The sequence below is a fragment of the Pogona vitticeps genome, chromosome 1 (genome assembly GCF_051106095.1).
Source record: "Pogona vitticeps strain Pit_001003342236 chromosome 1, PviZW2.1, whole genome shotgun sequence".
Taxonomy (NCBI): domain Eukaryota; kingdom Metazoa; phylum Chordata; class Lepidosauria; order Squamata; family Agamidae; genus Pogona; species Pogona vitticeps.
In genome coordinates this window covers 281,302,386-281,317,177 of record NC_135783.1, presented here as the reverse complement: position 1 = coordinate 281,317,177, position 14,792 = coordinate 281,302,386, and the positions used below count along the sequence as shown (strand labels likewise).

Here is a 14,792-nt window from a genome sequence, read left to right as displayed (position 1 = left end):
TTATTGCACGGACATTTTACTTTGTGGGCAAGAAAAATAAAATGGTTATGAAAAGAGATGAAATAACTCTTGCACCTGCTTCAGGGACTGGAAATAACTTATTAATTGGGGGAGGATTTCTATGACATGTCATATTTTTTCTGCAAACTGTTTGAGTTTATGGCTGGGTTTGAACATGTTTGTGAGTAATCTGGGGAGAAAGGCCAGATTATTCATAAACATGTTGGAACTTGCTCACAAGTTCAAATGGAGAGAAAATGTGAAATGTCAACTAAATTTTCATCCCTTCTCATCCATTTTAACATTACAGTATATTCATTAATTCTTTCGGTTACACAGGGTAAAGTGCCACCCGTAAGATTATTTATTCCTTTGCCTTTTGTATGGAAGCCCTTCTCCCTCAAGGAAGAAGCACCCCCACACTCCTAATGAAGGACTGACTGTATAAGCAGTGGATTCCCTAATTGTTCACCCTAATTGTTTTTAGACTACATTTTCCAGACATCCTTGCCTACATGGGCAATGGCCAGGCCTTTTAAGCAATGTAACATATCTTGGACCACAAGTTTGTGAACCCCTCCTCTATATAGAGATAATAATTTCTTGGACCACTTTTACACAGACTTTAGCATAATTATAAAGTTCTTGCAGAGAGTATAATGAGTGAGTGTAAAGAGGAACCTCATTTTCTTCATCTATTTCAGGTTACAGTGAACAATTTATTTCACACCACAACTATTTCAGGTTACAACAAATGATATCCAATACCTTCCCATGACAGTTGCAGAACTAAAATCTACTGGATAATGTATTTTGAGAAATACCCTTAGAATTTTTGATGTGAAGCAAAATCAACCTCTTAAAGAAGATGCTTTGGAGATGCAAGATTAAGCTTAGGTGATTTTCACTGCTTGTCACCAGGGACTTATATCTTTGTAGAATAGCACCAAATTTCTCTTCTGCTGCAGAATAAAATCATCTTGAAGTTAAAGGATAATTAGTTTAATTTGCAATACATGAAATAAAGGGAAAAACAATATGGGGTGCAAGAGAAATTCACATTGAGCCATTCACATTCACAGACTAAGAAACTTGCCCAAAAAAACCCCAGACATGGGAAGTCTAAAAGAATAATTAATTTTTAATAATAAATCAATAATCAGATTAACTTCTCATCTTTAATTTACCCCACTTTCCATTCCTGCCTTTCATCATATTTAACTTTCAATTTAGATTGGAACTTTGAATTTGTATTTTCTGATTTCCCACATTCCCCTCAGACCATTACTCTCGCTACTGTGTTGACTGGAGTTGTGCCTTCTGGGATATAAGTGGAGAAAAACTGGTTGGCTGCCTGCATGCTTGCCTGCAATGACAAAAGATGGAGTTACCTTGTCCAATGTTATTTTGTTGCTTCGACTGCGCTGTGTCTGAGTGTTAGAAGACGGAAAGAGATGGGTGATGGCACTATTGTATTATGCAGAAGCACATGCACTCATTACTCGCAAGGCAGGAAGTGGCATCTCTGGTGTGTTCTCTTGCAGATGGAGCAAGCAACAGACACATAATTTAGCCAATAAGAATTTAAAAAAACAGCAACAGAGCAAATTTATACAGTATAACACTTCCCCAAAGTAGGTTGACTGTAAGGAACAGAAGAACAATTGACGTAGCAAGATTGTCCATGCAATGGCAAGGGGTTTGTTTGTTTTCAACCTTGGTCTAAACCCATCACATATGTAATGAGTGTGGGGAAATTGAGAGCTGCAGGGTAATGAAGATAGTGAAGCAGAGCCTTCTCCATGAGTGACATAAACTTGTGTATAGCCTCTCCTGCCCCCCCCAAGCACTTTCAACATCTCCAGTATCAGAGCATGGTGTGAGAGACAAAGATTTCTGGAGGAGGTAAGTTCTTAACTGATTCATCAATCCTATATGCCTTCCTGTTAAAAACAACAACAACCCTGGATCACGATCATCCTTGTGTTAATACTGAACTGGGAAATCAACCACAAAACCAACAGCACTACAGATCATTTCTGACTGTCCCCCTACCCATCAAAACTAAAGAGGAAGGCATGGATTCAACTTGTATCCATTTATTCCTATCATGTGTGGCTTACTTAGAAATGCTCAGTTAATTAATTCATGTGATTTCGTTTCATTTCAGGGATGGAATCTGCGGGTGTCCATGAAACGACATATAACAGCATAATGAAATGTGACATTGACATCCGCAAGGATCTTTATGCTAACAATGTGCTCTCTGGAGGAACCACCATGTACCCTGGCATTGGGGACCGCATGCAGAAGGAGATTACAGCTTTGGCTCCCAGTACTATGAAGATTAAGGTAAACATCATGTTAAACATTAAAGCAGCTAGCAGTAACAAAATAAAAGTAAAATAAAAATAAATGAAAACATAAAAACAGATTTGAAAATACAACTCAACATAATGATCCAAATTTTCTTACCTAGTTATGCTGGTGTAGCACAAACAGGATAACTTTGGGAGCAAATAAACTAACTATAACCCCAAACTAGAAAATCACCACAGATTTTACCAGTTGCATACTAAATTGTATGACTCAGTGTGCAACTGATAATGTCTACATTGATCCATTAATTTGGAGCAATTTGCTTCCTAAAGTTCTGCCATTTGCATAGTTATGAAATAAAACTTCAGCCAATATTAGACAAAGTAAGAAGAGCATCCAATGGATTAAAAGTCCATCAGCAAGACCACAGGCGAAAAGCAATAGGCCCATCTAAGTAAAAGGTCTTTGCTGTTTGTGGAAGGAGAACAGAGGGGAGTCTCTCTTGCAGCAATAAGCTGCAATTAAATGACAACCCTACCGTGCTTTTAGAAGTGGTGACAAAAGATACCAGTTTTGCAAGAGAATGTGACTTTTCCTACTGATGCATCTTGCATTCGGTGTGCTCGGTTTGGTGATTCGTCATTGGAAGCTAAATACAAGCTTCACTGCCTTCACAAGCTTATTTTTATTTTATCTATTATAGTAGACTTCAGTCTAGATGGGCGGGTTATAAATTGAATGAATGAATGAATGAGTGAATGAATGAATGAATGAATGAATGAATGAATGAATGAATGAAATACCAGTACAAGGCTCATTGCTGAAGCATGGACCACTGAGAAGTCTGACTGTAGGACGGAAAACAGATCATGTCCAAGGAATACGCATTACCCATATAGTCTTGTTTGACTTTGAACACTTCTTCACCTCACACTAAACGTATCTCCAAAGCCAACAGGCCCTCCCAGCTTGGCGAGCTGCAGCATTCTGGACTGTCTAACAGTGCTGCCCAGAGCTGGTGTGGTCAAAACCTAAGGTGTTTGGGGTTGGCGGACTTCTTTTCTTTGCCTCTTTTAAGTACCTATTTATCACAGAGTGTGCCAGAGTCAGTTTACAAATATTGCTGCTCTCCTCAAGCCTTTATGAGCAGGCTATAAATCCACATCAGTCAATCAATATATAAACATAAATACCTAATTAAGTAGGGAACAGTTATGCAAATATGGCATGTAGCAGAGGAATGGAGTTAACGTTATTATTCTAATCATTCAGATTTGACTTAATTTGCATATAACCTTGCAGTTATTGTAAATATACAGGCATGGACAGTAGACATGTTACATTGCCTGCATTTTCCAGAGTGAGAATAAATGGGGCTAGACAAATGGAAATGAGACATACTAGCCCTGTTCAGGAACTAAATAACCCAGTTTCCTCAACTGTTGTTGCTTTCACTTTAAAAATAAATAAATAAAAACATTAAAAAAGCAATAGAAAAAAAGGGTCAACATTGATTGATTTTTACTCGTGTGTAGGTTCTGCATGCAAGGAAGAACCCAGATATCCCAAGATTCTTGCTTGTAGGAGGAAACCTGAGCATAAGCCCTCAGGTTGCTGAGCTATTCTGTGAAGATAGTGACCACGCAGGGGACAGGGCGGTGTGCTCCTTTTTAAGCATCTTGAGAACTGGGTACTCTTAAAACCTGAGCAGGGTCGTTGTCACCTGATTAATGCATCCTCTCCTTCACTTAACTTTTATTCTAGATGATTGCACCTCCAGAACGTAAATACTCAGTCTGGATTGGGGGCTCCATATTGGCTTCTCTGTCGACCTTCCAGCAAATGTGGATCAGCAAAGATGAATATGAAGAAGCTGGTCCCTCCATTGTCCATCGCAAATGCTTTTGAGAACTGCAATATATTGTAAGGTATATCTGATGATGTCTCTTCAGTTTTTCTTTAGGAAGAATTGGATGCATTAAGCTTTCTCCACTGCTTATTCTGAAAGCAAATTAGAAGGTTATGTTGACTTGAATATATGTAGTCATTTCTGGAATATATGTAGTCATTCAGGAGGGCCTGGCATGCTGTGGTCCATGGGATCATGAAGAGTCAGACACGACTTAATGACTAAGCAACAATAATAATTTCTGGTCACCTGCAATATGCCTCAGATTCTCCATTCAAATGACAGGGGCCTTCAGCATTTACAGCAACCAAAGCATGCAGTTTAGTAATTTTTCAAGGATTTTGTTTTGTTTTGTTAACATCCACAAGGAAATTCCAAATATTGTTGAACAGTGGATATCATATGTCACCATCCATAATAGAAGGGAAAATACACAAAAATAGTAGCAAAAAGGGAAAAAACACAAAAATAGTAGCAAAATTGAAATAAGATGTTTAATGTGATATATAAGATCCAAGGGATTCTGTTTGACAATTCATTTTGTGTTTTTTTTTTCAAAAACCCTATGACTAAAGCAGAATTTTTGTGACCTTTCCTTGGCCAAGTGAAATCTCTGTGTAGAGATTTTGATTAAGTTTGTCTTCGCTAAAGCCAGAATTCTAACTATTTCATCACAGCCTATTTTTTGGCCTTTCAATTTATATTGAAAGTAATGAATAAACCATTTGCTATTGAAGATACTAGGACTTTTCCACTTGGTAGACTGAGATCATCCACTGGTGGCCCGTTTTTGTTATGAGAAAATCAACGTGGGAATTTTTCTCCCATTGGTAATTCTCTCTGTTGTAAGCAGGAATAAAAGAAACTTCTCTGGCCCAAGAAATATGCTTGTGGTTAAGGGAGGCCACATGCTAGAAATGGCAGGCGTTAAAGATCAAGTGGATGTAGTCAGAAGTAAAATGGTGGGGCCGGGATGGAATCCTCTGTCAAGTCCGTATGCATTGGTCACAGACATATACACACACCTGTACACATGCATGATTTCACATGTGCGTATGCATTCACACACCCACAGGATTCGTCTTTTCATAAAACAGAGTGAACCCTGTGCCTCAGAGTAGGAGAAGTGGTGCACTGTACAGAGACATACAGAAAGAGAGCTCCTGTTACTTTTTGCAGTGGACGACCAAGTGGAACAGATGCGCCAAACAGGATTTGCCACAGAGGAAAGTTTGGGGCCCTTGGGCTGTTTGGCAAGTGCCACAGGGGGCAAATGGTTGGCAAGTCTCCTTAGAGCAACTACTCAACCATGTTGGTTGCTCTCCAGTGTCATTAAGATTAACAGCTTGGTAAGGATTTCAAACATGGACTCCCTATTTCTAGCACAGCCCTTTAAACACCATGCCATACTGGCTTCCAGGATGGTACAAGTGTGGTGTTGTTACCTTTTTAGCAGAATGCCTATGACCTCTCTCTACCTGCTTCATAAGTTATCTGCTTAATTCACTCAACAAAGGCCTGAATCCAGCTGGTATTATTGATGAGATCCACTGAATCAGTAGAATTGTATTGATTCACAGTTCAATAGCTGATTCAACAAATATGTTCTAATTGCCACAACCAACTGGATTTAGGGCAGAATGCACTTTTTTAAAAAAAAAATCTTGCTTTTTTGTAGTGTTCTGCATATGATGTATATGTCAAACCAATATACACACACGCCAAAGCCCCATGGAATTTGGAATGACCTATTTCAAGGTACATTGTGTAGAGGACTACAGTCTAATTTTTAATTAACCTTCTGATGCTGCCCTTGTTAGGCAAAGGTAATGGTTACTAAATAAGAAACGATCCTTTTAAATATTCTATCATAATTATTGGGGGTTTCAATTAACATGCAATTAACCATGAAATGCTAATGAGACTTGCATTAACTGCATAGCAACTGGCTTATCTATTAAACAGATATGAATAAACAACCATAACAGTCTGCTTTAATTTGTTTATGAAAATCGTGGGGGTAAATTCAAATGGAGTGTTAACAAAAAGGCATTCTGAAACAAATTTTGCAGCAAACTGAATTGGCATGGGATTTGAGTAATGTCCCCAAACTCAAGCATGCTAACTAAACTGAGACCATTTATAAGTAAATAACATTGTATTTATCATTCTCTAAATACCAAAGAAGGTCACAAACAAACAAGACTTCTTTTTACTGGAAATATATTTATAGATTGAGAAATAATGCACATATACTGTACAAATTCATGTTAAATGTTTACAGGTGAAATAGGTCTATACAGTTAACACAGAGAAGACTGAGAAGTGATGGCGCAAGTAAAATTTTGGCTGCTGCAAAGGATGGGTCCCAAACCCCTTGACTGAAATTACAAGGGAGATTTTGCCTAAAGATTAGAAAGAACATCCTAATGAAGAGAGTTCTTTTCATCAGGAACTGGAACGGATGGTCTTAGAAAGCAAATGACTTTCATTTGGTCAAGGTTAATAAGCAGGCTTGATGGCCACTTGCCAGGGATGCTTTAGCTGTGGATTTCCTGCTAGTAACTAGATGTTGGGACTAGATCAGTGATTCTTAACTTTGGGTTACTCAGGTGTTTTTGAACTGCAACTCCCAGAAACCCCAGCCAGCACAGTGGGTGGTAAAGGCTTCTGGGAGTTGCAGTCCAAAAACACCTGAGTAACCCAAGGTTAAGAATCACTGGACTAGATGACCCATAGAGTCCCTTCCAACTCCATAGTTCTATAATTCTGCTTGATTGGAGAAGAAGCTGTTTTGAAAGTGAAGCATTCGTATCAAATATCATGTTCTTTCTTTTACTCCTGCAAAATAGCCCTTACCCTAGTTTCTTGCATACTGTAGGTTGGTAGAGTGTTATTGTTGTTGTTCATTTAAACCAGTTTATGTCAGCAAGAAATTCAAATGTTAAATCATATTCTCTTAGTCAGCATAGAACTCCCCACAAACTAGCCCTCATTGGGGAATTCTTACCTGAAAATATCTCTTTCTCTCTCTTTTCTCACACTCAGCAGCAATGTAAGTTCTAAATGCCAGAAACTATATTCTCGGAAACACACACCAGCATGGGAGCATTTCATATTAACTGCCTACTAATATTTTTAGCTTGGTATCATTCATTTGTGTCATGCTGGTGACAAATGGATGCAGTTTGTCCAATAGCAGAGATAGTGTTGTATCACTGGGTTTTTTTTTCCTGCTGTTGCTTCATGGCCACAAGGCCTTTCCAGAGAAGTAGTGTAGATCAACCCTGAGAACTACTTACGGTACACAGATACTACACAAACCATTTTAAATGCTTAGAGAATAAATTGGCCATCTTCATCAAGCACTAATCATTTCAACTCAAGTCCATTCATCTGTTTTTATTTCCTAATAATAATTCTTAGCATCACAGTGTGCATACATACATCAAAAGTTTATCATTTGCATCTTCAATTTTTCCATGTAATTTAAATCATTAAAAAAACCAACAGCACCCCACATGATTATTATTTTCCTTTGCCATGTATTAATTTCAGGCCTGGAGTGATGAATCCACCATGAGGCACATTTTCACAAGTTAATTTTGGAAGGACACATGCCAGTTGCCCCAAGGAATGAATAAAGGGGTCAAATGAGCTGCTGAGCATTGCATTGCCCCACAGGGTGCCAACATGCATCAGCAACTGTGCTCTGAATTATTTACACTGCTTGCTATTATTTATGTGACTGGGAAAATGTTCTTGAATGTGTATGTAGTGGTGACTGTGTTGACTTTAGACATTCCACGCCTGAACTGAAGTCAAAATTGTCCTTTTTTCCCCCTGCGCCAGATCTCTATTTTAATGTCACACAGAGATAGATACTGTGTGCCTAGAAACTGACCCTCTCTGGAATCCACTGCCTGAAGCTGTTGTTTCCCATTGTTTCTGAACAAGGCTGAAAAATCTGACAAGCTCTCCAATACAGTTTCCCCTTTTAAAAGGCATGTGGTTAGGTAAAATGGCACTCTGACACGAAAAGAGTGAAAAATCAGCAGATGAATACTACCCCATCAAAAGAATCTTTTGGAAACAGTTCAGAAAATGTCATTTTCTGCCCATTCCAGTTGAAATATTGCCAAAACATAGTGACCTCAAAATGGAGTCAACTAGATATTAATCTCATGAATATTATTTTCACACTAATACACCACACACTGAATAGTCTAAAATTAATTTTCTGCCCTGCCCTGTTTACCTGCTGAAAAAATATATTGATCATATAAAATGATCATTGACCATACATAACATAACCTTAGAATATAATAAAATTAAATACCCAACCATTTAATCAATAATTATTTAATCATTAAATGTTTACTTCATAAATAAAGCACTAAAACAGATGAAGTTATTTCTACTTCCTTTTAAAGTATATTATTATTTTAAAATTTGATAATCACATTTTCTAAACTGAAGTAAACATTCTTAGGACAGCGAATCCCTCTATTCCATGTGGGTTTTCCAGACAATCCCTTTTTTCATAAACACTAAAAAGGGAAAATGTTAGCATTGCCTTAAACTGCAGTTAAATCTCCAAGTTGGCGGAGTTATCAGTTTTTGTGCAATTTATGGAATAGATAAAGTGCTGGCTGTTGTCTCTATTTTGTACCTTCTTGAAAATACTCAAGAGTTTGCTAAAATTGAAACAAATATCAATTGTAGCACTTCCAGCTGCATTATTTTATCTTCCTTTTGGCTTGTGTGATCATATATGTCTGTCCTTTGGAGCAGTTGCTGGGCATGTCTAGTTGACATCACTGATGATGTGCAGAGTGGGGTGTGCAAGTTAATCCTACTCTTTTTACCCGCCTTCTGTTCACACTGCTAAGAACCAGAACTGCAAGGAAAATTGTAAATTATATTTTTTCAAATATATAATTTGCAAAATCAGTGTTATAGCACAGTGCTATTCCACTAAACTGACACAGTATTGATTCAAATGCTTACCATGTCTTAAAAAGAGAGAAAGAGGATCTGAATGCTGGTGAAATGGGTGGGTAAGAGGGTGATGATAATGACAGAGGATGGTGGGAGACAAATCCAGGAAATCCATTTTCTGGGATAATTAAACATTTCTGTGTGAATAGTGACAGTGATTTAATTACCAGAGTGAGATATAGAGAAGTTCATATCAACCCATGACAAACTTCTGGGTGGTCACATCCCAAGTGTTAGCAGGCTGTGTTCTCAACAGTGATGCCTCAAAATGAAACCCTGATCATGAGACTAACCCTCAACACATTAGAATTTTTACTGGTGTCACAAAAACAACAGCCCACATGTCATTTAATGCATCTTTGTTTTTATCTTTGGCCTAAGTGTTAAGGGCTCTTGAGAATATAGCCTTTGCTGAGTCACCATTTATGCTCTTCAAAGTGTTTTTTTTTTTAAAAAAAAACACAAGAATCTTTAGAGGCCAATACACTTCATAAGATCACAGCAGGATTTTGGTGAATTGGCTCCAGTAGGTGGCATACCATATGACACAGCATCTTGATGAGAAATAAGAAGTTGGTATTCTTTTCCAAAGACAGCAGGTCAGAATCAGCCAGTCTGAGAAAGGGAGGCAGCTCTGTGAGAAGCAGATCAACATCTTCAAAATTCTATTAAATAAAATTACTGTGCTGATTGTTTTTAGAAAGTGCAGACAGTGGCAGATTCTTGAAGGACAGTGTCCATGAATGAAACTGCAATAACCGTATATACATAACTGGAAGGCTCCCCTTTCTTCCCCTGTTTCCGGCAAAAAAAAACAAACATTCTGTATTCAGACATCCTTGTTCGGTAGCTATATTCATCAGGCCAGCTGGGGCTGAGATCTGAATTCTTTTTGCTCAGAATATGAATCTCCCTTTTGCAGCTGATTTCATTTTCACTGTGGAAGACACTTGATTATACATTCCCAAACAAATGCAATGTGGATTTCTATTCAAAATTATTTTGGATGGGAATTAAAGTATATGCGGACAGCCAAAGCAAGCAATCAAGAGAATTTCTCTTCTCATTCTCCCCCAGCACTGCTTCTTCAACCTTTCTCTGCACCTGCACGGCTTTCCTGACTCTGCCATACGTTCTTAAACAATCTGCTACTTTCCTCAGTATTCTGCAATGCATCCCTAGTGACAACCCGTCTCTCCACATGTGGGCTGTTTTGCCATCCTAAACATTTACCATCACCTTTCCACAACTTCAGAAACCCTCTGGATGCTCTCTGGCTCCCCCTACATGACATATATAAAACAGCCTCCCTGTCCATTTCACTCTCTACTCGGCTGCTACCTGATACACAGGGCAGGGCGGATGTAAGGGCATGCATGATACCCGGTCAGGCCAGCATTGGCAAATGCCCTGCAGTGCTTGGAGCCTGTTGTCCTTTATTCCTCTGTGAGATGGGAGGAGATTTGGAGGCATCGCTTGCTGGAGCGCCATCCATCCTTGACCCTGAGAACAGGTCTGAGGAGAAGGACAAACTGCCAATTGTTCAGAAGGGAGCACAGAATAATCCAGTGTATGAGGGGGATGGGAATTAGTGAGAGAGGACCAGAAAGGGAGGGAAGCAAGAAGGGGAATGGCAGAGAGAGAGAGAGAGAGAGAGAGGAGGGGCAAGGAGAAGTTATAAGGAGGGAGGAGCCCTTGCTTCTGGGATGGGAGTGGATATGGACCAAGGACTTCTGGACTGATAGATGGGAAAGGATCAAAGTACCGAGAGAAGAGGCCAATTATTGGAGTAGGTCTGCTATTCCCATACATCCCTCTTACTGGGAAAAAACTGAGGCAAGAGAGTGGAGGAGGAAGATTAGGGAGGAAATGGAAAAAGTTGAGGAGCAGAGGTCTAAGAGAAATGAATGGAGTGTTCTGGCGATGAAGATGGAGGAGTTGAAAAGGTCTGGGAAACATTGGATTGGCCCGGGGATACCCTCTGGGATGACCTTCTCAGAGATGAGGCTGAGCCCCTGTTGCCTGGCCCGCTGGCCACGTTAAGAGACTTCTAGTCTACGTCTGTAGAATTCTAGTTATGGCAACCCCTTTGTTGTTGAAGATGGGAAAACCGGTACTGTACTATAAGAGTGGTGGAATATACTAGATGGGCAGGATATAAATCGAACAAATAAAAAAAAAACTGTTGACAGAAGGAGACAAGGACACAGAAATGTTTACGGGCATTAGTTTATTTGTTCAATGCACAATAAATGTTCCATTGTTGAAAGAGCAATCCTCGACTAAAGTCTTTCTTGCAAAGGAGCCAGGGTTGGCTCAGGTACATATTGAACCCTCACAACCTCTCCACTTTGCCTGAGAATGGTAGAACTCGTGCAGAACTGCATTCTTCTCCTTGCACAAGATCGCCTCACACACAGGGGCTAGATAAGAAACAGGGATAAGAAAACACACAGGAAAGAAGAGAGGAACTCTTTTTAAATTTGGAACTTGATGGAGGTCAGATGAATACAAAGGTGCTCAGTACCTTCACAAAGAATGACAAGTCTGTGATTGGATGGTAAATACCAGCTACCATAGAATCAATTTAAGATAAGGCATTTGATCCTTCTTTGTCTCAGTTATAAGTCATAAGAAAAACCCCAAGCATTCTGAAGGGTGATGCTATAGATTCATTAAGTTCAGCATCCATCAGTGGCCAACAGTAGCTTCCAGGCAGCTAGAGAGCAGACATATTCTGTTGTTTCTCACCAATTTATCTGGCATCCAGGGAGAGAACTGACTTTGAAAATGGAATTCTCCTGTCACTTGGCTCCCTTGGCTAATGGCCAATTCATGACACACATGCATGAATTCCACTTTTTAAAAATGCTCATGGATTGAACTACATAATACTATACTGAATTTTATAGGTTAGTTATGCACAGTGTGAAACAGTGCTTTCCTTGTTTCTTCCTGGGGTGTCCAGATGAAGGAAGAAACATTCTCCAAATAAAACTGTTCATGTGCATGCAGCATTTAATATTAAAGATGTCCCAAGAGTGGTCCTTAAATCTTGCTAGGAAACTTGCTTACCATCTTCTGAATGATTAAATAGCATCCCTTGGGCTCTTTGCCGGTCAATGCCTGAACAACGCCATTGCCCTGGGAATTCAAGGTATTGGTTACCCTGCAGCTTGGATGCAGTATTTTTTTTGCACAGAGAAGATCCACATCACCTCTGCAAGGCACTGTTGTAAATTGGGAGGAATATCTCCTTCCCACATGGCAACTTTATTTTTTTTTCCCTGGCACCCTCATAAATAGCACTTTTAATTGCACACCATACACTACATCAGTAGTCTGGCTCACACACAGAGTGAGCATTGAATTAACGTGACACGACCCAGAAATGCGAAGGGATTTCTTTCATTACTAGCATTTTAATGCAGGGAAGAACATGAGCTGTGTTTCCAAGGCAACCATCAATGCTAAGGGAGCCAAGCAGACTAAAGAGCACGTTCTCATGTGGAGGAAATCAGATCAGACAATATTCTTTGAAAATATACCTATGAAACACAAAAACTTCTTTGCAGAAAATTAGTTAGGCGGCGGTAGAGGTGACAACACAGAGAGTTTAGGAAATACTGAGGATTTTTCTAATGCATTTATACTGAAATAAATGTGCAACGACTAGCAATTTTAGTATTTTTTGGGGGGGCATGAGGTATATTTATTGTGTATCAAGAATATTATTTGAATACTTTTGAAAAAGAATTTGAAAAAGCCCTGCAAAAGTCACATGCATTCAATTTCCTCTTTCTGAAGATCCATTTTCTCAATATTCTTAAGTCAAAATAATATCTGTTCAACCTCAGATAACATCTGGAGAACATCTGCGGACAACAATATCTCTTAGTGCCATATTTGATCACTTGGATAACTGGATATAACTGGATAACCTTTGCTGAAATACGCCAAAGAGGTGGAAATAGAACTATTAGTTAAAGTCACTTTCACACACACACACACACACACACACACACACACACACACACACACACACACACACACACACACACACACACACATTTTCCTTCTAAGACATGAGTGTGTGGATTGCAACCTTGTATATTCGCCACATATTCTATGAGCAAAGGTTCATTAGTTATTTATCTGTTTTTATTTTTGAAAAATGTATTTAAAATATTTAAATGACAACTTTCTTTTAAACAGGGGTGAGCAATTAATTTCTATACGGGGGGGGGGCACATGAAAAATCTGAACTGTGTTCAGGGGCCGAACCAACTTTACTTAAAAATAAAATGAAACAGTGATGTTATGATTGTTTTTATTTTAAACTTGTTAATCTTCACAAATAATAAAGAGGTTTTTTGCAGTATGTTAAAGATAAGCAACTGATCAACTTCAGACAAAAGGCTATAAATGGTTTTGATGTTCAGCTTGTTCAGTGAGAGAAGTCCAGTCTGTCTTGGGCTTGAACAAGTGCTTGAACACTGGACTGGAGCGACGGCTGGCAGGCCAGACAGGAGCGGCTCGCGGGCCGTATGTGGCCCTTGGGCCACACTTTGCCCAGGTCTGTTTTAAAGGATCCACTGTGGCTTTAAAAGAAACCAAGTTAAAAGTTAAAATAATAAATTATTACAATGTTTAAAAAGAATTAAACAAATATCCTATTAAAGCATTATAAATAAGAGCAATATTAAAAATAAAACAACAGAATACAATATCCCTTTAAAAAAAAATCTTCTTACATTTAGACAACTCTGCACATAAAGTGCAGGAAGCTCACTGGAAGGATAGATCCTGAAGCTGAGGCTCCAATACTTTGGCCATCTCATAAGAAGAGAAGACTCCCTGGAAAAGACCTTGATGTTGGGAAAGTGTGAAGGCAAGAGGAGAAGGGGACGACAGAGGACAAGATGGATGGACAGTGTCACCGAAGCTACCAACATGAATCTGACCCAACTCCGGGAGGCAGTGGAAGACAGGAGGGCCTGGCGTGCTCTGGTCCATGGGGTCCCGAAGAGTTGGACATGACTTAACGATTAAACAACAAAGCACACAAAGTACCTGGGAGAGCGCCAATAAAATTCATGTTAAAACGAAGAGAGTGAAATGACCTCTGGCGTAGGTAGTAAGCAGAAGATACCAGAGTATTTTCCTTTGGTGATGGGAATTTGTATCTCTTAGTATGGCACAAGATAAATTAGAGCATGTATTTGAACTGGAAACAAACAAACTTCAAACAAAACAATAAACCAGCAGTCAAAGGAAAGAGAGCTGTGTGTGGCATATGATCTCTCCTGCACTCTCTCAGATAACCTTCTGCCCTTCAGGTACAGTGGATAATGATGTTTCATAATGAATTTTAAGGTAAGAATCAATAGTTAGGAGTGGTTAAATTCTGTAAATGGAATGGGAACAAGCAGAGGTCATTGTCTTTATTTCCTCAAGACAAAAATGTGTCTTGCCTCAGTGCTGATTGCAAATTTCATCTGGTACGTAATACTCAGAAGTATTGAAGAGTATCCACTTAAGCTCTTTCAGCTACCTCTAACAA

General features: G+C 39.0%; 1 protein-coding gene across 3 annotated transcripts in view; it reads left to right on the top strand.

Annotated features, from left to right (window-relative positions):
* Nucleotides 1-14,507, top strand: part of LOC110073536 (actin, aortic smooth muscle) — a 38,887-nt gene extending 24,380 nt beyond the window's left edge. For 2 of the 3 annotated variants that reach the window (XM_072985931.2, XM_020782843.3), the window contains exons 8-9: nucleotides 2,171-2,352; nucleotides 4,084-6,210. In XM_072985931.2, the coding sequence (XP_072842032.1) occupies nucleotides 2,171-2,352; nucleotides 4,084-4,227 (326 nt within the window). In that variant the 3' untranslated portion in view covers nucleotides 4,228-6,210. Of the gene's footprint in view, nucleotides 1-2,170; nucleotides 2,353-4,083; nucleotides 6,211-13,989 lie in introns of those variants that run through there. The other variant, XM_072985929.2, reaches the window with a different exon arrangement.
* The last annotated feature ends 285 nt before the right edge of the window (nucleotides 14,508-14,792 follow it).